Raw genomic sequence first — 26,075 nt, forward strand, 5'->3', positions numbered from 1 at the left:
ATTCCCAGGGTGGCGTTGTTGAGCAATTTACTAAAATTAAACTTCCACAAAATCTGAATTCCCATCTAGTGTCGCCACAGACAGTTTTAAATATCTTGGTGTGTTTTAGGCAGTAAAGAAATTGTAAGTAAAAACTGGGAAAACATCGAGCAAAAAATGAAAAACAAATTGTCAAAATGGAGGTGGTTGCACTCCCAGATGCCTTACCAGGGTAGAGTGCTGGTTGTAAACAACCTTGTTGCACAAACTCTCTGTTTTAGACCCACCATCTGGCTTACTTGTAAAAATACAGTCAGAGATGGTAGCTCTCCAAATAAGGCCCATCAGTGTATAGAGCGAAAAACTAGGAAGACAGAAGCCTCAGTGGAGGACTTTATATAAGCCTCCCATAAAGAAAAGGATTGGTGCTGGGGTTTTAAATGTTTTTAAAATGGTTTTAAAAGTGTAACTGTGGAGCCCTTTGGTTCTGTTGGAGAACATCGCCAATGGAGGGATTCAGAGGGAGCGATTGATCATAATGATCTACTGGGAAATGTTGATGATGGTTTATTAGCATTTAGATTACCCGGACTTATCATCCTGGAGCTCTGAGCAGAACTTAAAGAAGGAGTCATGCAGTACTGGTACCGGTCCACCTGAAGTCATACTTCAGTTGAGCTGCCCACTTTGTGAATGCGCCTTTATGGACAAAAAGCATCTCTATTCTGTAAATGTACAATTTATGCACATGATTCTACTATTTAGAATTTTTTTTTTTTTTATTTGGATTTTTCTTTTTCTTTAAATATATTATTTCTATTTTTGTGAGGTGACCTTATGTGCCCTGAAAGCACCTTTTAAATAAAATATATAATTATAATTATTGTAAATACTTATTCTGCTACAAACAAGGACGCTGCCATGGTTACTGCTTCGTGGTGGCAGATTTCCAGGTATTTTTACTAATTTACGTATTTGTGGGTGGCGACAGGGAGGACCAGCCGCTGCTCTCTATTTCCAGCAAAGTTGGATGTATAAGGAAAGGTGCACAGCTAAGTGTGTGAAACGGCTTTATACATCCCGATTTTTTTGTGCACCACACTTTTCTAAATGTGTCCGTACGCCAAGTTTTAGTGTGAAAACTGCATATTCTTTTATGCATGAGGCCCCAGATGTTTTGAGTACAAGGATTACAAGTTTTGATTAGAAAGACATGAAGTCTTGCTTCGAAACTGAAAATGTAAGCAAAAGTATTAAAAGTTTTGAGAACAAAATACATGAAATTCTGCTTTCAGACTGAAAATGTGTGTTCTCGAATTATGGCAGAAAAATTCCCCCATACTTTCATAAAAACAGAACCAAGGATTCACTTTAATATTAACAGTTTATTTAGAATGATGTTGGTTGTATTAATTTGGCAGTTATTTTAATTTTTTTTTGTTTCTAGTACAACAATTTTTCTATATGCTTGTAAAAGGTTTACCATAAGGTACAGTACAACATCTCAAATTATTGTAACAAAGAAAATCATCATCCCTCATTTTGGTTACACATTGATGGAAAAAAGACTATTGAGGTTGGTCTGGGCTCTGAGCAGTTAAGTCAGAACATTCCCTCTCTGTAACGGTGGATCAGCTCTGAGACGTCCTCCTTACATACTTTAATCCAGCCATCCTCCTGCATGTGGTACACTTAAACACATAGAAAGAGAAGAAATACAAATTAACACAGGTGTGCATTTCTCTAAACTCATGATACAAAGTTCACAGAGAGTTATCACAAAAATCAATTTTGAGGGAAATATTCTGGAAATCCATTCAGAGAAATAAAAAATAGCAAAAAATACCTAGACACTACATAATTCATCAGTTTTGAAATTAGTTTTCAGATATACTCACTGTTCACCACTCCTCCAGAGTAAGCATCCCTATGAGTAGCATGAGCGATGCCCCGACGGCCGAGTTCATACGCCTCCTCCACCGTCATGTCTTCCCTGTAGCCGCTGTCCACCACTCCATAGGCGTAACTGTTTCCACACCCAGTAGAAAACATCCGGCCAGACAGACGAGTCCCATTTTCATCCACATAGTACAGACCAGGGCCCTGCAGAAGACAGAAATGTTGACTGATCTTTAATAACCTAAGTTTTATTTTTAATGTAGCCACAATTTCATATCAAAACATCATTTACACTAAACACTAGATTAATATGGATTGCACTAACCTTTATCTTTGGTGATGAGCTCTATTTCTTTGAGGTCGGAAGGTCTTAATTTTGTGATTAATTATTGTTACCTTTAAGCACAGTTCTTCGCTTCTCCTGCTTTCTATGTCACTGGCTCAAACCAATTCTGAACTATATTTTTTGCTTTAGAGTTGGTAGAAACACCCCTCTGCTACCAGAAGTCCCTCCTGTCAGTATCTTTGGGACTTTGTTCTGGTTCTGGTTTAGTTGAATAAATCTCAAACAACATATGACAACAAGAACTACATCTAACTCTGAAAAGATAAACTTTTATTTTCTAATAACTCAAACAAGCCTAGAGTGTTATGCAAAGATTTAAGGAGAATGAGAGGTACGACAGCCACTAGCAGCTCACCTCTTTGTCCCATCCACAGATCATGCTCCCCACAGAAAGGCCCATGCCTTTGTAGCCCAGCATCATGTTACACAAGAGCTTAGAAGCAGCAGCTACGGAAATCCGATGGTTGTTCCTCAGTCTGTACAACCTGAAAAAAAAGAAAAAAACAGCAGTTAATGAGTAAATTAATTTATAAAAAGTAAAACATAACACTAATACAGGGCTGCACAGTGGCGCAGTTGGCAGAGCTGTTGCCTTGCAGCAAGAAGGTTCTGGGTTTGATTCCCGGTCTTTCTGCATGGAGTTTGCATGTTCTCCCTGTGCATGGTGGGTTCTCTCCAGGTTTTCCGGCTTTCTCCCACAGTCCAAAAACATGACTGTCAGGTTAATTGGTCTCTCTAAATTCTCCCTAGGTGTGTGTGTGTGGTCATTTGTCCTATCTGTCTCTGCAACAGACTGGCTACCTGTCCAGGGTGACCATGACTCTCACCCGGAACGATAGCTGGAGAGGCACCAGTACCTCCCGATCCCACGAAGGGGGACAAGGGTGTTAGAAAATGGATGGATGGACTCTGATAGTTTTTATACAAAAATAAATGTGTTTACCCAAGTTTTTTAAAACTATATCACCTAAGTGCAAACATTAACTGTGGACTTCTGGTGATTTAAGGCAACACCAAAAAGATCTCCTTCAATTGAAACAATATAAAAGGAACTAACCTGAATGATAAGCATCAAAATGAAAAAGACCCTCAAATGAAATTAATTTCACTGCACAACAAAAGAAAGGACCATGAGAAAAAGAAAACAGATAAACAGAGGTCAGCAATGTACGCTAGCTTATCCACAACAGCTAGCAACATGTTCACCAGATGTGGAGGTTCTGGGTACTGGTTCGTCCAGCTCACTCATTGGTTGTTGAGATGCACTGGTCCAATCTCAACAACCAATTGACATAACGCGACTAATTTGTTAATATGCCAGTTTGGAAAACATGCCTGATAAGATGAAGCTTGTTTGAATTGTGGGATGGAGAAACAACAAGTTATCATCAAAAAAGATGAACAAATATAAAATAGTATGTCATGCAAAGTAACTTAACAAAAACACCAGATTATAGTGGGTAATAAAGCCTCTTGGCACAGCATAAGGCTTTTCACAGGAGTTATTTTTGGGTGCCTTGGGTTTGTCATTTTTATGATTTGAGTTGAACTCCACACAAAAGCTGTGATTTCAAAAGAGTACATTATGAACAAATTATCAGTCAATTAGAAGAGGACTTGGGATAATGTCAGCACTAAATACTGTAGGTAGCCAAAAATATCAACAATATATCAGTGTAGTCACGATAACCACCTCATAACAGATGATCTAAACACATAATTAAATAAATCCTTCACATTTAGTTTTGAACATATCAAAAATATCAATATTCTACATTTGAATTTGTGATTAATAAAAAATATTCGAAGGCTTCTCAGACATCTAATTTAACAAATACATTTTTCAACTTTAATGACACTATTTTCCATGTGTGAGGAACCTCAATAGAACCAGTAGGTCATTCTGCACTCAAAACGACATTTGAGCATAGTAACAAAGCAACATCCCATTGTGGGGTCTTCCATCCACCTTCTCTTGATGCTGGTGTGATAACGTTGCTGGAAAAAGACTTTACATGTCTTGTAGAGTCAGTTAAGGTTTACGTCAACCCAGTTCCAACATACTATAATCCATGATCTTTAAGTTGCATATTCATGTGAATGTGAACATGCAACTTGGTTGAACACCTTGTTGTTCAACTTTGGTTGAACAACAAGGTGTTATTACAATACTGCAGCCCAAATCAACATGACCAAATTGGCCCAATTGTAGTGAAATCACCGCGATCAATGGACAGCACCTCGTATAATGGGTTCTGGTCAACAGAATCTCTGCTCCAAGTTTACATTATCACATGCCTGTCTTCCCGGGACGGGCATGTTCGGGTCACAGTTGTGATATGTCTGATGATGCATCTGAAGTCCATACATAAAACCTACTTTTTGAACTCAATGTCTCTTTTTCTTGGCCTGTCCTCTAGAACATTACCAAAAAAGTCCTCATGTGTGATCAGAAACTTCTCAAGGCATGTCATATTCTGAAAATGTTGAGCCACAACTCACAGGAACAACAGACTGTTTTGGCTTGGCAATAATATTTTGGCTTGGCAAGAATATTTTGAAGTGACTTGGAAAAAAAAAAGTAGTGAATGAGGATAAAAGTTTTAATCTGAGGAAGCTTGTTTTTTTTCACGTTTTATTACTGCAGATAATAATAAAAAAATATATTTGTCACTCAAAATTACATGTTTTTAATAGAAAGTAAGGGAAGCCCAAAAAAGGTTTCTAAACATTTAAATTTCAGTGTAAATACATAGATCCTAAATATAATAATAAGTGATTTTTCTGAGCATCTAGAAATTAAAAACACAGAACAAACCTGCATTCTTTGGCAAGGAGTCTCTCCCAGTAGAGGCAGTCTGCAGCACTGCCTGACATGGTGCCCAATAGGTAGGGGTTGATCTCTATCACCTTGTTGACATCATTGGATGCTGTCATGCCAAAAAAAGTTGACAAAAGTTAAGTGGTTCTTAGACACTAATGCCTAAAAACCAGTGGATCCAAAGTAAGTAAAGAAATGTTGAAATGAATTTACAGTTAGGCTGTACTCCTTAGAGAATCGCAACTATATATATATATATATATATGAGAATGCCTCAGAGTGACTGTCATCTTTAACATTTTCTTTCAAAACAATTTAATTGTCAAGCAGATGTTATGAGTTTAAGTTTATAGTAAACACAACGTGCTACCATTTTATTTAGTGGATGGAACTTTTGTATCAAGTAAATGAGTAATTACATGTTTTGCAGTTAAATGGGACTGACAAGAACATCAGCAGAAACAACTGCAAAATGTCATTCCAACGTTACACTTTAACAAATATTCTTATGTCGTCTTTTTTTTCTTTTTCTCAAAGCACCTGCTCAGTTAAAGTCACTGCACCTGTGCTCCACCTCTCCCTACCCATATTATTTACCCAGGTATCGTCCAGCTGAAGCTCTGGAGTCCACGGCCACGATGACTCCATGCCTGAACTTGAAGGCCAGGGTGGTCGTTCCGTGGTTCATCTCAATACTCACCCCTCCCTCCTTGTTACAGGAGGTCAGAAAACCTGAAGGCTGCAATGAAAGCAAACAGAATTATGGCTTAATGTTACTTAACACCGTATATGGAAAATGAGATAAATATTTTAGTTAGCTTAGACAGCCACTTTTAATCGCCTTTATCATTTAATAATAAAATCTAACGATCCACAACACAAGAGACGCGTAAAACAACTCGATTCACGTCATGCGTCAGTGCTTTACATTATAACATTTAGTGTTCTTGTTTCTAAATGAATGTAAAATGATCCTCACCTCTTCTCCCACAGGAACAGCAAATTCATGAACTGAGGTTCCAAAACTGTAATGATTAGTTCGGTCGACGAGATGCGTTTGTCTGGTTCCGAAAATCTGCCCACTGGGTTCGGAAAAAGGTTTCAAACCACTTACTTCAACTAGAGCCATTATAGTTCTGTCAGAAGATTAGATTATAATGCGACTTTATATTGCCACAGATTTTAATATTTTCCGAAACAACGACGGTAGTTTACAGCTCCGTGGATTGTTTCCTCATACGTGACAAAGAATCCGAAAGTGAAAGAAATCTGTGAAATTTTTAATACCGTAAATTGTATTTAATGTATGAATAAATTTGAAATAAATGTCTATATGCTCCATGCTGTATGTTTTTTTTTTTACATAAAATATAAAAAATAAATGACAATTCATCTTTAATGTAAAGTTAAGACAATATGCGATGCCTGACATCTTTTAACCCAATAGAAAAACGCCTATTTCGCCATCACCAGTCTCCATGCGGAAGAGCAGAAATTAGTTTGCAAGAAGGTAGGGAAGATTATAAAGCCATGTTTTTTTAGTTATAAAACAAAAAGCTGTGCAGGTGCTGCATTAATAAATCAGAATGAAAGTAAAGTCAAGAACAACAAATTGACAATCTGTGATCAAAACTTTAATCTGTATTTAAGAACTTTGACACATTTAAATCCTGACAGTAGCCCATTCCAGTGTTTGAATTATTCCACAAAAACTGACAATCAAAGTCAATGTTTCGAAAAATGCTTTGGTTACACCATCATATCCAAAGCATGTCGAGATTTCCTGTATTGTGGTATTTTATTGAAGGTCAAGCTGTATCCATCTTTTGCACAGTCTCTTGAATGATCTCAAGCTTTAATGGAACAACTTTCTCTGTCAGGACCTTCGTCGTGCCGGGACGATACTTGTATTTCATTTTCCTACAAAAGTAAGAGTAAGAAAGAATCAGATGTGAAATCATTTTGAATATAATTTATAAAATTTCTCATTCATACTGTACTGTGAAGTTGAAATGTGCTAAACATTTATCACAAAATCATATTTTACCTTACATGATGTAATCAATGTAAAGACTTCTAATTTACATCTTAATTTAAAATTTTTGCTTTGCACAATAAAGTGGCAGCTTGCTTAAGGATTCATCTTGAGAAATATTTGCAAAAGAAAAGTGGTTTGAAGACACGTTTAAAAAATGATTAAAATCCACTCTTCTAAAAACCTTTGGCGAGAGTTACTCAGAGTTATTCAAGTCTACCTGTCATCTTTGTACTCTGACTCCTGGTAGGGTCTGATGTAGTCCACTCCTTGCTTGGTGATCACACAGATGTCGATGTTGTTGCCTGAGCCGAGGTCACTCATGATGCCTGCATGGACGGATGATCTTACCAACTCCTTCGCCTCCTCCAGCTGACAGAGATAAAGAAAGAATAATCTGAGAAAGAAGCAAATGGGCAGACAAAGCTTGAACTGCAATATAGTGGAGTAAACCACTATGATTCAATGTTTTTGTAACAAATTTTATTCTTTGCAGGAAATTATTTTGTGGCTGATATTGAGTGACAGAAAAAAATAACATTTCACCATGTGGAAATAAGCTTTTTAAAATACCTCTAGATTGTGTTTGAACCCGTCTTCTAAAATCCCAAGAGCAGCCAGATCACCTGATCCTGTGTGAACACAAAATAATACGATTTGAAACTGTTATTTAATCCTAGCTTCAATATAAAAACAAAAAATTATTCTAGCATATTAAAAAACAAAATGTCACAAGACAATGTGTGAAGAGCATGTTTTAATTATCTTAAACAACGAAAAGAGCATCTCTGCAGATTTTTAACAAAAGGGATACATGTTGGCAATAATGTAACACTTTTTATTAGTCAGAGTTATGTTTCATACCCATTGCAAGATAAGGGACCTTATTTACATCTCCATATGGACCCACAGTGTACAGGTGGTTCCCAGTACAGTCCACTCCCCCCAGTATCAGGTTGGCACCAATCTGACCGTGATACCTGGGGACAAGACACCAAATAAGATTAACACACAAATATTAAAATAAGAAGAAATATGCTGTTTTTTATGTCATTCCAACAGAGATGTCCACATATGCACAAAGTGCTAACCTGTACAGCATATCCTGCAGGATGTTAACAGCCATGACAACACGAGGGTTTCTCCCGCTGTTCAGGGAGAAGATGGAGAGGTTGGATGACAGAAGCTCTGTGGTTTTCTCTGTGTCTGCGGCTGTTCCTGCTCCACAGCAACTAAAATACAAGGAGATGAAATAATGATGATGAGAAAACAGACAAACCAGAGGAGGGATCTAGCTTTCTTGAATGAGGAAGAAAGAAGCAGTAGCTTATCTTTGTAGTTTGTTTTGCTTTAGAAATGAAAGGGATCTCCATGGTTTGTAATTTCTATTTTAATACCCTTCTTAACACACTTTCCATGTGATATAGAAGTATTTCCTTTATAGATTCTCAATTAAAAATGATATGACTCTACCGTTTCTTCACTGCTATTAAATGAAGGGGAAGCAAAGGCAACAAATGGTGCCAAAACAGGAAACCGAGGACAAGTATATGGAGGAAAGACTGCGACAAACAGTCCTAGAGCCACCATAGCAGGAGTTGTATTCTGAGCCATGGAGCAACTATTCAAATTGTTAACGTGTCCTATTAATTATTCTTTATTTATAATCAATTTTAATCTACATTAAAGGAAAGAAAAGTGGCATACAAATGATGTAACATCCTATGGATGGTTGGATATTATAGAAAACTTTTTTATCCAAATCATATTTTCACTTGTTTATTCCAATCAAACCTCATCAAACTTACTAAATGTTTGGAGAAATGAAATGGATCTTTTCACACATTTTGTCAGCCACCACTTCACTGGACGTGGCTCTTGTGTCGGCTCCCAGGACAACTCCATCCTACACAGCAGAAAATAAAAAGGTGAAGGTCCAACTATTTATAACTTACATTAAGCAAATATGTTTAATATTGTTGTATCATCTCAAATAACTATAAAGTTATTGTCATACAGCTGTATTTCATATTTTTCTTGACAGATCACTGAGCAGCAACATGCACCCTTCAAAATGTTTCAAATCTTATAGTTTTACCCACTTTTACTGTGTAAATTTTAGAGTGTGGGGAAGCTAACATGAGTACTAAAGTCCTTAGGATTGGCTTTGATGTGTACTCATAGGTGATGCAGCTGCTTATTAAAATTAGAGTAAAACAAAATCATTGTAGTTTTATTAACTTTATTTAATAAAAATAACTCTTGGTTGTGATTTTTTTAAACATCCTACTGTGTGTTAACTTCTAACACTATTAAGCTATTTTTGCTATTTTTAATACAGTAACACTCACCTTGAACACAACTCCTGCTATGGTGGTTCCAGTTTTCAGAGGTTTTGGTGTCTGTCCTCCTTTAAAGAGACCCTCTAACGCAGCGTTTCTGGAGAGAAGAAGGAGGTGAGGGTGAGTGAGGGTGGGGTGCAGGAGGGAGCTTATGATTATTGGTAAAATATTTAATTATAAATAATAGCACCAACAAAGATTACACAGAGTTTCATTGTGCACATTTGATAAAACAGATAAACAAGAAGGAAAAAAGTTACTTTCGCTTTTGATCCAGGTGTAAACCTGCTTTAATTGTCAGTTTAACAATCATTTTCTTCACTAATAGATTCTTTTAACCGATGATCGTCAAAGATAAGCTCTTACCTCGTCGCGTTGTCAAAATTAAACCCAGCTCCGGGAGTTTCGAGGACAGTTGACAGCGCCATAGTTGATTTTCTGCGGCTTCCCTCCGCGTCTCGGTTGAGGTCGCTGTTCTGAGCGTCACGGCTCCTTTCTTTCTTTCGATTTCACAGAGAAAATGGAGAAACACTACACGGACTCAAAAGTCAAAGGAGTCAGCACAGGGGTGAGTAAATCCGGACAGTTTCAATAATTGCCATATGGTGTTATTTCCCTTGTATAATTTTACAGAGCAAAGATGAGAGAGACCGACATGTGCAAATGATGCCAAACTTACCTGAAAATTATCAAGGCAGATCATTTAGATCATGCTTTATAGTGAGTTATTAAGGTTTCACATTTAAGCTCATATACGAGTGGACATTTCAAAGTTCCTACAAGAAATAACTTAAATTTTTGATTAAAATCTTCGCACTACTCCTGAGCTTTAGAACTCCACTTCCCAGGATTCATAGCTTCTTTCAGGTTGCATGAATGAATACGTCAGCATGCGTTAAACCTGTCTGTCTTATGGCTGTTGTATCTCCTGTTTTTTGTTTGTCTGCAGACCACCATCTTGGCTGCCATATTTGATGGAGGGGTTGTGATTGGCTCTGACTCCAGAGCTTCAATTGGAGGGTGAGGAAAGGGGTCACTTTACATGATCTTATAGCAGAGAGAGAGTCATATTCATGACTAAATATATGATGACATAGAGGTCAACGTTATGTTCAAAATCTTATTTACATCCAAAACATCTTCTATTTTTCTCTGACATCATACCAAATGTCCCAATGATGAGAACTAGACAGTAGCCTACAGTTCCGATTTTAGAAATATGCATAAAAATATACTATATATATATATACTTGAACTTGAAGTGATCGTGAGAACCCAAAGTAATTTGTTTCCAGTATCATATAAAAAATATGTTTGAAATAATAAAACGTCAGCATATTACATATAAATCTGTCTCTATCATTGTTTTGTTTAGGGAATATGTATCTTCTAAAACCATCAACAAGGTGATTCAGGTTCATGACCGGATCTTCTGCTGCATGGCTGGTTCACTTGCAGACGCTCAAGCCGTCATCAAATCAGCAAAGTCTCACCTGTCTTTCCACAGGTAAACACACCCAACATGTTTCCATGAAAAGGGAAAAATATTTCTATCATGATCAAGCTTTGACCAACTTTTTTTAAATTAAAGATGTATGTCACCTTTTTCCTGCAGTGTCCATTCTAAGTTATATTGTTATATATCTATAACGTTTTTTTTTTTCTGTTATAGTGTACAGATGGAGAGTCCTCCTCTGGTGATTGCAGCTGCATCCGTTCTGAAAGAATTGTGTTATAAAAACAAAGATGAGCTGCAGGCTGGTTTCCTCACAGCAGGATGGGACAGCAAGAAAGGACCACAGGTTGGTCACAGTGCACAGCCATAAATTCATACTGCTTCAATTTTTCAATATTTTGTTACACAAACAACATCATCAAACTTTAATGTACTTTATTGGGATTTTGTATAGAAAAAACAACACAAAGTAGTACATAATGAAACGGAAATTACAGAGGCTTTCAGGTTTTTCACAAATAAAAAAATCTATGCTGTGTGTTGCATTCACGCAGAACTGCCTTTTATTCTCCTGTTACATATGCATGTATATTTGCTCAACTACATTTCTAGAGACTGAAGTTCTTCACACATTTGCCCAAGTTGTTGTCAGATTTAATGTACAGTGTTTCTTGCCACATATTAAAAATTGGAGTTGGGTTTGGACTTTGATTATGCCTTTTTGAACTAATCTAAACAATTTCATCATAGCTCTGTATATTTAGGAATGTTGCCTTGCTGAAAGGTAGATATCAGCCTCAGTCTCAAGTCTTTTATAAACTCCAACAGGTTTTCTTCCAGAATGTTCCTGTATTTAGCTTCATCCATCTTCTCAGTGATGAAGAATTGATTTGTGGAGTGCCTCACACACGGCTGTCTGGAGAACAGATTCTTGAGCCTCAGCTGTGAATTTCTGCAGCTCCTCCAGAGTTAGCATGTGCCTCTTGGTTGCTTCTCTGATTTTTGCTCTCCCTCACAGCCACAGAAAAACTCTATTTATCATTAGGTGATTTTTGGAGGCTACTGGCTGCATTGGGTTTTATTTAGAAATATAAAGGCAGCTGAACACAAATGCACACCATATTCTTCTGTTTTCTAACTGTAAATACTTGAAATTGTTTTATTATTTTCCCTTCAATAACGTGTTACTTGATGGTATATCACTATAGACCTTGCTGTTGTTTTACATAAGATCCCATTACAATACATGCAGCTATCAACTGAAAGAAATATGAAAAAACTGAAGGTGTGTGAATACTTTGAAATCTGTTCAAACTCCTTTAACTGCATTGCTGATGTTTCTCTTCCTCCTCCAGGTGTATGTTGTGTCTCTAGGTGGGATGTTAATCAGTCAGCAGGTTACCATCGGCGGCTCAGGAAGTACCTACATCTACGGATACGTTGATGCTAAATACAAACCCAACATGACCAGAGAGGAATGTCTGCAGTTTGCCACTAATGGTACTAATAAATTTAAACCAATATTCAAACGCATTCATAATTTCTTCATTGAAATGGTGTTTATCAAGGCTTAACTTTGTTTTGAAAATATTACACTTTAATTACATAAAAATGATCAACAGGAAGTATAAATGTATCTTTTCATTATCTGTTGTTATTACATTTTACCAACTAGTGCATGTATGATCTATCTTTTTAACTATTAAACTTGACCCAAGTTTTGTTCCCTCTTTCTTTTCCTCTCTTTTCTCTGCAGCTCTTGCTCTGGCGATGGGAAGGGACAACGTCAGCGGAGGTGTTGCTCACCTGGTGGTGATCACAGAAAAAGGGGTGGAGCATGTGGTTGTACCTGGAGACAAGCTGCCAAGATTCAATGATGAATGATTGATTTTTTTATTTTACCTTTTTTACTTTTTTGTGTGTATGCCACTTTAAATCTTGTTAGAAAACGATCAGTTTCAATGCCACATATCCTTTCATGTACAAGAATGCAATATAAAAAAAATTCCTCACTCAACTTCAGATTTTTCAGATTAAAATTAGTTTGTTCTCTTATTGAACTTTTGTTAATCTTTCATGAGGAATTAAATGAATTGGTTGAGTCTGTATGTTGTATCTCAGTTGAGTCTGTCAATATGAACTGTCCAGCGGCTGAGCTGCCTCCACTCCCCCCTCCCCAAAAAAACAAACAAAAAAAAAACAAACAAACAAATAAATGTTCATTTTCTAACATACTAGTGTTTGGTATTCATTGTAAAGATAAAATATTTTCTGACTTTTCATAACCCTATTTTTCCTCTTTTGTCTTAGCTTGGAGTATTACATTTTTAAATAGTCAAAAATCAAGATACTTTAATTGTATTTAGCTACACTGCGGTGGTTACAACTGGCAATGACATTCAAACTTTGTATGACCACTTCACAAATTAAATAAAAAAACTAAAGTAAGAAATAAATAAAATAAAAGAAGGCTTTCTATAGTCCGAATGTAAAGTGTAATTATTAGTGAAATAAAATTCTGCTGATAAATGCTGTCCCAGCTTCAAAATGTGCTTTATGTTGTTTTTAATGAATAAATATATAAAAATGTCACACTGGCATTTAAACATTTGACATATGGGCCCAAATTTCCAAGTCATTAAAAAGCATCAACACAGGATCACACTTCAATGACAAACATGGCTCAGCAAACAGCTGCATAAGCTGTGAATATAGCTTCTAAAATGTTATTAGCAATTGTGACATTTAAATTTTAAACATTCATTATTATAAAGTTTTAAACATTTGGTTTGCATAAAACATAAAAAGTAGCACAAACATGAGAACTAATCTGAAGCTGGCAGTGAGACCCGTCTGTTCTCGCTGCAGAGGAGGAAGAGTTTAGGTTTCAATTTCGGTTTTACTCAGGAAAAAAAATGGAGTCTGATATTTGAGTCTAAAGCTAGCTTGATACACAAAAGGCTTCGATAAGCATTACTTCAGCTTAATGAGTATTGAACCGCGTCAAACTGTTTCTTGAGCGTCGCTTTGTTTCCAGCTCTAGTCATTTTCTGTACTTTACTGTCGGTGTCGTCGTTAAAAACTGTCTGCCATGTTGGGAGAAGCAGAGCCGCAATGGTTGTCCGAGGAGGTGAAAACAGGAGTAAGTAAACGAGTTTAATATGTTTAAGAAACTTTCTGGGTGGTTAATGTGTGAATGTCTCGGTAAAATGATTTTTAATTCTGTTTCTAGACAACTATAATTGCCATAGAGTTTAATGGAGGGGTCGTGTTGGGCTCTGACTCCAGAGTGTCTGCAGGGTAAGTTGGACTTTATTACATCGTCGGTAAATGAGGATTCTCTGAATTCATTTAAAATATCTCCCCTTCACCGTTACTGATTGTTTCACTGGGTTCTTCCGTCCAGGGAGTCGGTGGTGAACAGGGTGATGAATAAATTGTCTCCACTCCATGATAAGATCTACTGTGCTCTGTCAGGATCTGCTGCAGACGCTCAGACCATCGCTGAGATGGTGAACTACCAGCTGGATGTCCACAGGTGAGCGCAGTGAGGTCAGGTGTGAGGGACCTGCGGCTGCGAAGCTCTTTAGACTCTCCACAGAGTTTACAGAAAACAATAAGAACTGAGCATTGTTTTTACATATAGAAATTAATTAAAATAATAGTTTAAGCAGCTTAGTGTTTCCACGCAGTATTTGCATAGAATTTCCTCAACATAATGCGAAAAATAGTTCGCAGAATGTATTTTATTTTCATTATTTTCCTGACCAAATACTCTGACACTATTTTCCCACTTTCCAATAGTACACAGTTTTAAAATTAGCTTCTATATCTTCTTGAAGACAAACAAATAGCTGAAACAATCTCAGAACAGACAGACATCGGTGGCCTTGCTAACTACCTTTAGCATTCATGCAGGTTCATTGTGGTGAACAGGGTGTAGCATAACAGAGAGCAAGGGGAAGGATGTGAGTGGCACATACACAAAGGTGATTGACAATGCTAAGAACCTCCTCCTGACTTTGGTTGTTTCTGACTGAGTGGTGTACTTGCAGGTTTTTGCAACCCTGGTTTGTACTGGAATCACTGGGAAAAAGAAGAGGAGTTTAAGTTTTTCACAGATTATCTGTCTTTTATTGTTCTGTCACAACATAATTATAATTTTAGTAAATATGTGATTTTTTTTTTGTAAAAGTTACATACTGCAGATTTAAATAACCAAAAACATATTTGTCAAATATCAGAATAATACTTTAACCTGGTATAAGCTAATAAATCTAAAATAAAAAAATATCAAATAATTTTATTAAATTTCAGTAAAAATAACAAAAAACACTAATGTTTTATTTTAGTGTTTAAAATACAGAATGAATTCTCTAGTTTGGACCAAATATTTAATTAGGAGACATATAAAAATAAACAATATGATTTGTTAGAAGAGTATGTTTTATCAATATTACAACAATATGTCTAAAGAATATTATGCCTTCTCTCAGCATGGAAATCGGTGAGGACCCACAGGTTCGTTCGGCTGCCACTCTAGTGAAGAACATTTCATACAAGTATAAGGAGGAGCTGTCAGCTCATCTCATTGTAGCTGGATGGGACAGAAGAGAAGGAGGACAGGTTGGTAAAGTGAAGATGTTTGTTAGAGAAAACAAACTTTAAATTTAACTTAAAAGTCAAAAATCTTTTCAAAGTCACATTAAAAATACCCTTACAGCTGTTGAGGTATACTCATGGCTACTCATATTATCAGCACATTTAATATTACACATATATGTTTTAATTTTAATTGTTCCTATTTTCTTCTTTGTTTTGTCTCTGCCTGGCCTGCAGGTTTTTGCCACCCTGAAAGGTCTCCTGACCAGACAGCCTTTCGCTGTTGGCGGTTCAGGCAGCTCTTATGTTTATGGATTTGTTGATGCTGAATATCGAAAAGGAATGAATAAGAAGGAGTGTCAGCAGTTTGTGGTTAACAGTAGGTGTTTTGAATCTCTTCTGATAAACTAAAACTTTTCTGCAACATGTCATAGTGCAGATCTTTTAATCAAAGTATACTGTTCTGTTCTTATTCTGCAGCTCTCTCTTTGGCCATGAAACGTGACGGCTCCAGTGGTGGCGTGGCATATTTGGTCACCATTGACGAACATGGCACAGAGGAGAAAGTCATTCTGGGAAATGACCTGCCAACCTTTTTTGATCAGTGATTTTTCTTTCATTGTCAGTTTTTTTTTTTACGATACATGTGTCTGTTCACTGGACTGTTGGGCTCCAAACCTTGAACCAGTGTACATTTATCAAAATCAAATAAATTGCAGTTCTCTCTGAATCTGAAAGCTTTTTTTACAGTTTTATTCAAGTATAGTTTTGCAACTTGGGGAAAAACAAAGTATTAAACTATAACTTTATGTTATGCTTTTGTAATAACACAACGGGGAAATATGTACAAACTGTGTTTTTAAAACTACACTTATCAGCAGCAGAGTAGCTATTTAAAATACTTTCTTGGTAAAACATTTCATACAATGTGCCTCTTGAATACAGAATCTGTTTAATCAGCAAGCACATGCACTATGCTGTATAGATGCACCCATAATACTATATGGTTGTTTTTAAGTGCAGAGGTTGATTCAAACAAGAATCTCGAGGTTCTATATCTTCTTAAAGACAAACAAATAGCTGAAACAATCTCAGAACAGACAGGATAGTTTTTATAAGAGATATTTTTGGGCCTGGGGTTCATGCTATGTCTTTAAAGCACAACTCATTCCAGATTGTCTAATAGAGTTGTTTTCTTCCAGACACTTAAACGTTTGGTCACATGCTGAACTCTGTGATGGCTGCTGGGAAAGTAATCTTGGACCTTCCTGTTTTTGGAAGTTTAGTTGCCATTTCAGTTAATTAATTAATTACATGTACAATACATTTATTTATTTTTTCCATATTATCTGGAAATTTCAGTTACTTCACAAATCATTAGGGTCACAGATTGTAAAATATGAAAGCGCTATAATATTTTTAATGCAATTACAGCTATTCATAGATTCCCCTTATTAGAAAAATTAAAAATGGAAAATTCTAAAATATTGGTGGCGATCTTTGAATGTGAAAGCAAAAATACTGACTAGTCCTCCACTGCACTTGAGGGAAACCCCTAAATTTGCCAGAAAATGAAACTGAAAGTAACGCTGTAGTTACAGCAGAGCAGGTCATATGAGGACGGCTGCAGCTGAAACATGGCAGGAAAAGACCGAACAACAATTCACAAAGTCTTCGCTTTGACTTTAGCAGTTTGTGTTGATCTTTCTTTATATTACGCATCAGGATTTGCTGGGATTCACAACGTTTTGGGGCTTTTTGCGCATCTGTGGCTTTCAGCAGCTCTACGATGGTCAGCAGTAACTATTACAACTCTGCTGGTTCTGGGAGACCCGAGCCCGCTGCTGATCCGGTTCATAACAGCCTACAGTCTGCTTCCAGCGGTGTACGAGACCGGAACCAGGGTTCTGTACCGGGAGGAGAGCCCATGTGGGCCGGTGGCGGATATTCGCTGCTGGCTGATGTTCGCCGGAGCGTCGCTCGGAGCGGCGCTGTTCTGGGAGATCACCATCCCGGACAGCGACGAGGAGGCTGGGAGTAAAGCCCAGAAACAGAAGTCCAGGGTTCTGTTCATGAGGGTTCTGCATCTGTACAGGCCTGATTATCCCAAACTGTTCGGAGGCGTTGTGTTCCTGTCACTGGCAGTTATCTGTAAGTAAAAATAAGATGATTGATAAGATGCTAACAAAACAGTGCAAACAAATAATCAGTGACTCTCAAATTACATATTATTACAATGCCTTTATTTATTTATTTTTTTGTTCTGTACAAACTCAACTATTTGTATTTTTTGCATACACACTTTAAAAACTGTTTAGAAATTAAATAACTTAGGATACATTTCTGCTTCTCAGCAGTGGTGTATATGATGTAATGACAAAACTACATGTTCCTGTTTTTGTTTGTCCGTTTTACGTCAGGTGAGATGTTCATCCCATTCTACACAGGAAAAGTCATTGACATCCTCGGCAGTGATTACCAACAAACTCAATTCTTCACAGCTCTCCTCTTTATGGGCCTGTACTCTGTGGGAAGGTGAAGCAAAATTAACCTTCTGAATGTGTCCACCTGCACATGCCTGAATAAAATGTACATGTTGTTTCTCTGGCTTTGTAGTTCTGTGAGTGCTGGCTGCAGAGGGGGTGTATTACTTTGTGCCATCAGTTCGTTTACATGCAGAATCAAAGTGAAGCTGTTTGAAGCTTTGACCAAGCAGGAGATTGGATTCTTTGAAATGGTAAAAACAGGTAATATATTGGCCTAAGTTACTGCAACACACAGAATGAAATAAAAAGGACACATTAACAGGATGACTGATGACCATCTTTCTTATCTGTGCAGGTGAAATCACGTCCAGGTTGTCTAGAGACACAACTCTGACAGGAAGGACAGTGTGTCTGAATGTCAACGTGATGCTGAGGACATTTATCAAGACAATGGGAATGATCTCCCTGATGATGAGTCTGTCATGGAAGCTTACATTCCTTGTACTGATGGAAACCCCCATAACCGGTCTCATACAGAACTTGTATGACACTCACTATCAGGTAGCAGCAATGGATGATGAATGAATTTGGTACACATTCAAATGTCCTTTATATGTTAGTGTGAACGAAAGCCCACCAACATGACTTTATCATAAAAATGATTAACAAATGGTTGTTGGTATCATATTATACTGTTTGGAAAGTCTCCTTGTTGTCCTCCTAATTTGTACCTCCCTCCACAGATTCTCTATCAGGTTAAAATCAGGACTCTGGCTATGCTGTTTTAAAGGTCTATCAGTCAAAAGAAACATAGGGCAAATTAAAACTGACATATTTTAATCTAAATATGTCAGTGTTATGAATAATTTTCTGTAACACAGATAAACATTTATAACCCATATTCAAAGCTGTTTGCAGACATGTTAAACTCTAAAATAACTTTTGCTAATCTGGTTGACAACACTGTGTTTGTCTGGTAATCAGTATGGACAAAAGCTGGCAATGCTCAATAATATCTATATGTTTTATATGGTTATTCACACATTGATAGTTTTAAGGCATCATGTTATACAGAATATAAATTAATGCTGGGATTCATGAAGACATTATGCCTCCTTAAGCTGTTGTCCTTCAATGAAATTCAGAATTCATTGGCAAGACAGACTATCAAATCACTCCAAGCCAAAAGTTTACTATCCATTGTTGTATCCTATTTATCTGGATTCAATTTCTGGAGAGCCAAATTAGTTATGTCAAGAGTATACAGTTGAATAAGCTCTGAACTGGCAGTCATAAACAGCACCACCACTATTTGCTTCAAAATTAGCAGAAAGTGTCAGCCTGAGTCTCTTACTCTGTACTGTGACTTGTACTTGGCTGTACTGACAACAGACGGTGTATACATTTTGCAAATCATGAGTTAGAACTGCTCTGTTGGAAAAAAAAAAAAACCTAAATGCAAAGTTGCATCAATATATACTTAGTGTAGTTTTGTTGTATAAAAGTCAAGTCCACTTATTTAAATCCAGGAAAACTTTCAGTTTACAGAAATCTTTTGTTTTCCTCTCTTTTACTCCTTTCCCAGCGGTTGTTTCAGGCAATGCAGGACTCAATGGCTCGAACAAATGACTCTGCAAATGAGGTTGTCTTTGGCATCCGTGTGGTTCGAAGTTTCAACACAGAAAAGCATGAAGCTGATCGCTATGATAAACGATTATTAGAAACACACTCACTAAAGATTCGACGGGACACTGTGAGAGCTATTTATCTGCTCGGAAGGAGGGTAAGAAGTTTGTTTGTTTGTGGGTTTATTAAGTTTTAGAAAATATCAAAGGCTTTAAGTGAATATCACCTGTACCTGTTTTTTTTTTTTAACACAGTTTGTTAATGTGTGTAGTTGACAGGTTTGGGAATGCAGGTCTTCATTTTGTACTATGGCAGACTCTTCATCCAAATGGGACAGATGACCACTGGGAACCTGGTTTCCTTCATTATCTACCAGTCAGACCTTGGAAACAACATTAGGGTGGGTGTACCATTGTGCTGTCAGCTGATATTTTTGATTGTAACAATGGTAAAAAACAGTGGTGGGAAGTACCTTTACTGTACTTAAGTACATTTTTCGTGTATCTGTACTTTACTTAAGTAGATTTAATAATGGATACTTTCTGCTTTTACTCCACTACATTTTACAGTAAGTATCTGTACTTTCTACTTCACTACATTTCTACTAAACTGTCGCGTTACTCGTTACATCCAAGTCGCGTTGCTCTTTTTTTCCGTTACAATGTGAAGTTCAGGGTCTTAAGGTGGCGCCGTAAAATCCAAGCAATAACGTGACTTAGTGTCTGTTGTCACCCATCGCCTCCACCTTTACTCGCACGCGGAGCTCCAGACATGCGCAGTGGCTTCCTCTGAGCGGGAGAAGATGTCTAACTAATCGATAATAGCTGCATAAATCATAAGATATGGCGACATGTAAAACCAGCAGCGCTTCGCTTTCACAGACGGTGGGGATTTAGTCCAACTTTTAGCGTCACTTGGAAGGAAAGCTTAAAGAAAGGTAAGATCTGCGGACGTGATGCTAGCAAAGCTAGCTGTACTGACTGAGACACATGTTGCATTAGCGATGAAAAAAAGTTGTCACTCATGCGCTGAATTATTGTGTGGAGGTGTTGACTGAGGTGTCGCATTTATGGGACAACGCTGTAACCAAAGTGAAATATAGTAATATGACATTCAGGAACGATCCGATTCTTCTGGACGGATCTTTACTAAGGTTCATAGGACTGAAGCCTCACTGAGAGACGTTCTGTGTTCTTGTAATGCTGTGTACACTGCAGTAGCTATTATTATTTTATATATATAAAAAGTTCCCTTCTCACCCTCCGTGGGTGGTCTCTTTCATCCTCTGAGCTCGGGTCCTCTACCAGAGGCCTGGGAGCTTGAGGGTTCTGCGCAGTATCTTGGCTGTGCCTAGAACTGCACATTTCTGGACTGAGATGTCTGATGTTGTTCCTGGGATCTGTTTGAGCCACTGCTCCAGTTTGGGGGTGACTGCCCCGAGGGCCCCGATGACCACAGGCACCACTGTGGTCTTCACCTTCCAGGCCTTCTCCAGTTCCTCTCTGAGGCCCTGGTATTTCTCCAGTTTCTCATGCTCCTTTTTCCTGATGTTGTGGTCACTTGGTATTGCTACATCCACCACAACGGCTTTCCTCTGTTCTTTATCCACCACCTCTGTGGTGGATAAATATGTATATAATTATATACTGCTCAAAAAAAAGGGAACATTTCACTTTAATTTTGTGTGTGGCTCCAAATCCAGGCCTCCATTGGTTAATAAATTTGATTTCCATTGATGATTTTGATTTTTGTGTGATTTTGTTGTCAGCACATTCAACTTTGTACAGAATAAAGTATTCAATGAGAATATTTCATTCATTCAAATCTAGGATGTGTTATTTGAGTGTTCCCTTTATTTTTTTGAGCAGTGTATATTTCAGCTCTAAGTATTTAATATCTAGGTGTTTTTATGGAAATGTGGATCTTTCAGATCAATTTGAGAAGCAGTTTTGAATGGTGCACTTAATTTTATTGTGTCATGTAGCGTGGGGTGCCGAGATTCGGTCTCGGGTTCGGTAGCCTAGACTACAACTCTGCTAAGTGGCTCCTTGGTTCCATGTCCTCAACTGGTCACCCTTTCAGTTGGATTTCTTTCAAAATAAAAGCCACCAGTGGCAAAAAAGTGAAGTTCATGCTGTTAGGACAGGAGACAAGATGTTTCCATCTCTTGAAATTATGATGCATAGAATCACATATCTAAGTCTAAACTATGTTACAGAGTAAACATAATAAAAACATGCTTTATCTGTGGCATTTTTCATTAAAATGGCACATTACTGATGTATTGAAATTAATACGATCGGTTCACTTAATGATATTAGCGATTAGGTAATGCATTCAGCAAGTACTTTTACTTTTAATAATTAAGTATTTTTAAAAGCCAGTAGTTTTTTACTTTTACTTAAGTAAAATGTTAATGTGGTAGTTTTACTTAAATACATTTTTTGAGTACTTTTTCCACCACTGGTAAAAAGTAATAGCGATTTCAAACACACCCAAAAAAAATAAAAAATACAAGCTTTTACCATTTAAAATACAGTTTGTGTTTAATAAGCACATACACTATTTTCTTAATTACAAGATTTTATTTTCAAAATAAGGTTCTACGTTTGCATCAAGTAGGAATTTTGAGCTTTAATAACTTCAGGAAAACTCATGAACAACTTAATGATGCACTGTAGTGTCTAAGTATCCTCTGAATTGTTTGAGCATTGGATGATGAAAATTACATGCAGACATTTAAGATGCCCCTGTAGTAACTTAAGACTATAATATGTTCTGCTGTTTAGGTTATGGTTGAAGTCGAAATATAATTTTTTCTTTTATTTTATCATCAATATCATGGTCTGTATTATAAAGTAGTATTCTTATGCCTATTGTTAATATTTTTGTTTGTTTGACTTGGTTGTTGCTGTTTTTTTCTCTGGTTACCTCTAGATTTTTTTGTTCTCCCTCCATTCATTTCTCTATAATTATTGTGGCCAGTTTGTCTTTTGTCTGACTCAGATATGGCCTATGTTTTTGTTGAACAAATCTGCCATCAACACTACAAGGCAACCTGACCCTCTACCTGGTTCATGCAACCATTTTGAAGCACATTGCACAGTGCTCCTCCAGATTGTCTAATAGAGATTGTTTGTTATCTTTCAGACTCTTACATATATCTTCGGTGACATGCTGAACTCGGTGATGGCAGCTGGGAAAGTGTTTGAGTACATAGATCGGAAACCTCAGATCAGCACAGATGGAAAACTGAAACCAGATCAGCTGGAAGGACGCATCAACTACTGTGGTCTGAACTTCGCTTATCCTTCGAACCCTGGGAAAACTGTACTGCAAGTGAGAAAAACTGCTACTTTTAGGTTTAATTTGAGGAAGCCATGTGGCCATTTTAACACAGCTGATAAAGGAATTTGTATGTTTATAAAATCTAGTTTAATTTCAAATATTGCCATCATGTTGTGATGTTTTATCGGTCTCTGTTTTGGCCTCAGGACTTTAGCCTGGAGTTGAAGCCAGGTCAGGTTACTGCTCTGGTGGGTCCATCTGGAGAAGGAAAAAGCACCTGTGTGAGTCTCTTACAGCGATTATATGAGCCTCAAGATGGAGAAATCTTACTGGATGGAGAACCGCTGAAGTCCTACAATCACCACTTCTTCCACAAGAAGGTATTTTTAAAAATCCTCTTTTTCTGTTTTAAAATAATTTTAAATTTATTAATCTAGAATAAATAAATCTTCTGTTTTTTCCTTGTATATGTAAAGAGTGTTACTTACAAAATCTAAAAAATATATATTTAACAGATTGCAGTGGTGAGCCAGGAGCCCGTCCTCTTCTCTGGATCCATCAGAGATAACATCACCTACGGACTCACTGACTGTTCACTAGAGAAGATCGAGGAAGCAGCACGCAAAGCCAACGCCCATGAATTTATTCACCAACTAGACAAAGGCTACGACACAGGTAAACCGGTCTGACTTCATCTCTCATCCTGTTTACATGGCTGAGTGCAAGCACAAATATATTTTACATCTGGAGTTAAGGAGATCATGAAAGTAGAAAAGGTATTGGATGATCAAGATTGGATGTTAGAAAATTATATTTATATTAGACATTTGTTTTGTACAGATTTACCTGTGAACAAAAGGTAAACAGTTTAGACAGGGTATTTAAGATAATTTGTGCATATGTTTTGAGTCTCTTTAGTTCATACTTCCCCTCTTCATGTTGTTTTATCTTATTGCTAATTTGACAGAGGTTGGTGAGAGTGGTGGTCAGTTGTCTAAAAGCGAGAGGCAGCGGATCGGCATCGCTCGGGCTCTGGTCAGAGAGCCGAAAGTTGTCATTCTGGATGAAATAACCAGCTCTCTGGATGTCGAGAGTGAAAACAAGGTATAGTGGGATTTGGGGTAAAGCTTCAGCATCTACTTTTTGAAGTAAATCCAGTTATGTTAGCAGCATGCTGCAGCAGGCAGTGTAAAGTGATGAGGAACATGAGATTAATCAGAATGGTGTTTGTCAGAGGTTGGAACTTATTTTATGTTCACATTTGATATCACTATATTGATAACTAATATGATATTCAAGAGATTACTATTTTGTAGATTACTTTTATTTTTTACTTTTTTGTCTCACTTAAATGCTTCAGATGATGTATGAAGTTTAATGTCAGACAGAAATACCCTGACAAAATACAGAATTGAGTTTTCTAATTATTAAAGAAAAAAAGCCAACCAAACCAACATGGCTCTAAGTATACGTGATCTGAAAGAAACAAAGCTCTCCTAGACCATCACACTACTATCACCATAGCTGACAGTTGGAGTGGACGCTTGTGGATTTTCTGTTAGTTTCATGCAAGATGTTCATAAAACATCTTGCATCTTAAAATGGTGGTGCACACCCTCAAAAAAGTACCTTTTTGTTGCATCAGTACACAGAAAATTTTCCTATAGTCTTGTAGATCATGAAGATTTTATTTTTATTCAGAACTCACCCATGGAAGTAATTTTACATACCCTTTTTCATACTGCTTAATAATAAACTCTGACTTTCACCGAAGCATATCAGGCCTACAAAGCTTCAGATGTTGCTCTGGTTTCTTGTGCGATCTCCTGCATAAGACAGTCGATAAGCTCTAAGAGTAATTTTGGTTGATAATCCAGTGATTTACATACAATGCCAATGCATTTAAGAGTTTTAAGTTGGGTTATATAATCATGGACAGGAAATAAATAAACACATTAATTGCATATTTATTATTATTTTGTAGATCTAATGCTCTGCAGCCAGCAAACAAGTTACAGGTTCCCTTGATTTTTGTTGACCATTTGTCTTGCAAATACACTAGTTTTATTATTTTCAGCTATTTCACTTCTTAGTTTTGTACACGATGAACCAGAATAAATTAATAATTAATGTATGTATTTATTTGTTGTTGACATTGTGCAGGTTCTTCAGGGCCTGGCCAGCTGCCCCAACCAGACTCTGCTGGTGATCGCTCACAGACTGAAGACCATCCAGAATGCGGATCAGATAGTTGTGGTTAAAGGAGGTAAAGTGGAGGAGAAAGGGACCCACCAGGAGCTGATGGAGCAGCAGGGGAGCTACAGTAAACTGATAAATGAGCTGTTTGATGAGACAGTGAACTAATGTAAAAAAATAAATGTACTAAAACTGTGGCTAAATGTGAAATAAGGACGTGTTTTCTATGCCCGCTGTGACAAATATATTTTTCTATATAATACATTCCAAATAGTTTTGTGTGAACGCTAGGAATGTTTTTACAGATTGCATTTTTATTTATTTTAAAATTTTTTGATGTAATCATGAAGTGAAACTTAGTTCTGATTAGATTTGAATTCATGAACTAATTTTCTGATTAATGTTCTGGGAAATTATTGACCCAGCAGGTTAATGTTGTTATAAATCTTCATTTATTATCAGAACAGCCAAAGGTTGCTTTGTGGGAGGTATATGTCAAATAAAAGATTAATCAGCAACTAAAATGTTTTCTGACTTTTTGTCAAAAGTCTGTTACTTACTGCTGATTCATACTATAATAATATGAAAATATTTTTGCTAAGTTCATTCAGTTATGATCCATTGAACGATGTCGAACATAAGCTCTGGCCAAAGATTTTTCTTTTTTTTTCTCACCTAAATTACCTAAAAAAATTAAAACAGCTAAAAAGAATTTAAACGCCTTATAGTTCATATTAACAGATTTACCTTTCTTAAATTTATGAATAGACTCAGCAGTTAGTTTTTTGGTATTCTGATTTGATCTTAAGGTTTTTGTATTCACCAGAATCTGTTCTTTTTACTACATTTAGGCGAGCTCACAGATTTTTAATTTGGTGCACAAAATGAAAGAAGTATTGATGGCAAGCCTCAGCATTAGGGGGATGGGTTTTATTGTCCAACCTGACCTGGAAAGTCCCTGATTATCAAGTTTGATTTTCTTTGGTAGTGAAACAGGAA

The 26,075-nt window shown here is 36.9% G+C and overlaps 6 protein-coding genes across 6 annotated transcripts in view; 4 read left to right on the forward strand and 2 right to left on the reverse strand.

Annotated features, from left to right (window-relative positions):
• Positions 1–26,075, forward strand: part of LOC103146392 (H-2 class I histocompatibility antigen, Q9 alpha chain-like) — a 285,415-nt gene that overhangs the window by 80,335 nt on the left and 179,005 nt on the right. The gene's annotated exons all lie outside the window — the stretch shown is intronic.
• Positions 1,345–6,307, reverse strand: psmb8a (proteasome 20S subunit beta 8A). Its single transcript, XM_007564316.2, has 6 exons — positions 6,025–6,307; positions 5,643–5,784; positions 5,043–5,154; positions 2,580–2,709; positions 1,878–2,082; positions 1,345–1,670 (listed from the first exon to the last, which is right to left on the reverse strand). The coding sequence occupies exons 1-6, from the start codon at positions 6,172–6,174 to the stop codon at positions 1,582–1,584; spliced, it is 828 nt and encodes a 275-aa protein (XP_007564378.1). The 5' UTR covers positions 6,175–6,307; the 3' UTR covers positions 1,345–1,581.
• On the reverse strand, positions 6,842–9,875 carry LOC103146406 (proteasome subunit beta type-7-like). Its single transcript, XM_007564315.2, has 8 exons — positions 9,789–9,875; positions 9,432–9,519; positions 8,889–8,986; positions 8,172–8,312; positions 7,945–8,060; positions 7,654–7,712; positions 7,301–7,452; positions 6,842–6,965 (listed from the first exon to the last, which is right to left on the reverse strand). The coding sequence occupies exons 1-8, from the start codon at positions 9,848–9,850 to the stop codon at positions 6,854–6,856; spliced, it is 828 nt and encodes a 275-aa protein (XP_007564377.1). The 5' UTR covers positions 9,851–9,875; the 3' UTR covers positions 6,842–6,853.
• On the forward strand, positions 9,868–13,106 carry psmb12 (proteasome 20S subunit beta 12). Its single transcript, XM_007564314.2, has 6 exons — positions 9,868–9,990; positions 10,372–10,442; positions 10,798–10,929; positions 11,095–11,224; positions 12,234–12,378; positions 12,635–13,106. Exons 1-6 carry the CDS (start codon positions 9,943–9,945, stop codon positions 12,760–12,762), a joined length of 654 nt encoding a protein of 217 aa, XP_007564376.1. The 5' UTR covers positions 9,868–9,942; the 3' UTR covers positions 12,763–13,106.
• psmb9a (proteasome 20S subunit beta 9a) lies at positions 13,769–16,212 on the forward strand. Its single transcript, XM_007564312.2, has 6 exons — positions 13,769–14,020; positions 14,111–14,178; positions 14,285–14,416; positions 15,375–15,504; positions 15,718–15,859; positions 15,961–16,212. Exons 1-6 carry the CDS (start codon positions 13,970–13,972, stop codon positions 16,086–16,088), a joined length of 651 nt encoding a protein of 216 aa, XP_007564374.1. The 5' UTR covers positions 13,769–13,969; the 3' UTR covers positions 16,089–16,212.
• On the forward strand, positions 17,037–25,600 carry tap2a (transporter associated with antigen processing, subunit type a). Its single transcript, XM_016677533.1, is given in 11 exon segments — positions 17,037–17,631; positions 17,901–18,015; positions 18,097–18,227; positions 18,322–18,527; positions 19,552–19,749; positions 19,864–19,992; positions 22,743–22,931; positions 23,087–23,260; positions 23,396–23,555; positions 23,848–23,984; positions 25,044–25,600. Coding segments are annotated over 11 exon segments (2,220 nt in total). The 5' UTR covers positions 17,037–17,051; the 3' UTR covers positions 25,245–25,600.

The sequence above is a fragment of the Poecilia formosa genome, unplaced genomic scaffold, assembly GCF_000485575.1.
Source record: "Poecilia formosa unplaced genomic scaffold, Poecilia_formosa-5.1.2 Scaffold158, whole genome shotgun sequence".
Classification (NCBI taxonomy): Eukaryota; Metazoa; Chordata; class Actinopteri; order Cyprinodontiformes; family Poeciliidae; genus Poecilia; species Poecilia formosa.

Excerpts from the sequence above, each read along its gene's own strand:
- LOC103146406 (XM_007564315.2), bottom strand. The coding sequence starts at position 9,850 with ATGGCGCTGTCAACTGTCCTCGAAACTCCCGGAGCTGGGTTTAATTTT. Across the intron at positions 9,520-9,788 it reads AATTTTGACAACGCGACGAG|AAACGCTGCGTTAGAGGGTC; the intron begins GTAAGAGCTTAT and ends TCTTCTCTCCAG. Across the intron at positions 6,966-7,300 it reads TCAGAGTACAAAGATGACAG|GAAAATGAAATACAAGTATC; the intron begins GTAGACTTGAAT and ends TTACTTTTGTAG.
- psmb9a (XM_007564312.2), top strand. The coding sequence starts at position 13,970 with ATGTTGGGAGAAGCAGAGCCGCAATGGTTGTCCGAGGAGGTGAAAACA. Across the intron at positions 15,505-15,717 it reads ACAGAAGAGAAGGAGGACAG|GTTTTTGCCACCCTGAAAGG; the intron begins GTTGGTAAAGTG and ends CCTGGCCTGCAG. Across the intron at positions 15,860-15,960 it reads TCAGCAGTTTGTGGTTAACA|CTCTCTCTTTGGCCATGAAA; the intron begins GTAGGTGTTTTG and ends CTTATTCTGCAG.
- psmb8a (XM_007564316.2), bottom strand. The coding sequence starts at position 6,174 with ATGGCTCTAGTTGAAGTAAGTGGTTTGAAACCTTTTTCCGAACCCAGT. Across the intron at positions 5,155-5,642 it reads TTCAGCTGGACGATACCTGG|CATCCAATGATGTCAACAAG; the intron begins GTAAATAATATG and ends TTGGCATGACAG. Across the intron at positions 2,083-2,579 it reads TCTGTGGATGGGACAAAGAG|GGCCCTGGTCTGTACTATGT; the intron begins GTGAGCTGCTAG and ends TGTCTTCTGCAG.
- psmb12 (XM_007564314.2), top strand. The coding sequence starts at position 9,943 with ATGGAGAAACACTACACGGACTCAAAAGTCAAAGGAGTCAGCACAGGG. Across the intron at positions 9,991-10,371 it reads TCAAAGGAGTCAGCACAGGG|ACCACCATCTTGGCTGCCAT; the intron begins GTGAGTAAATCC and ends GTTTGTCTGCAG. Across the intron at positions 10,930-11,094 it reads TCTCACCTGTCTTTCCACAG|TGTACAGATGGAGAGTCCTC; the intron begins GTAAACACACCC and ends TTTCTGTTATAG.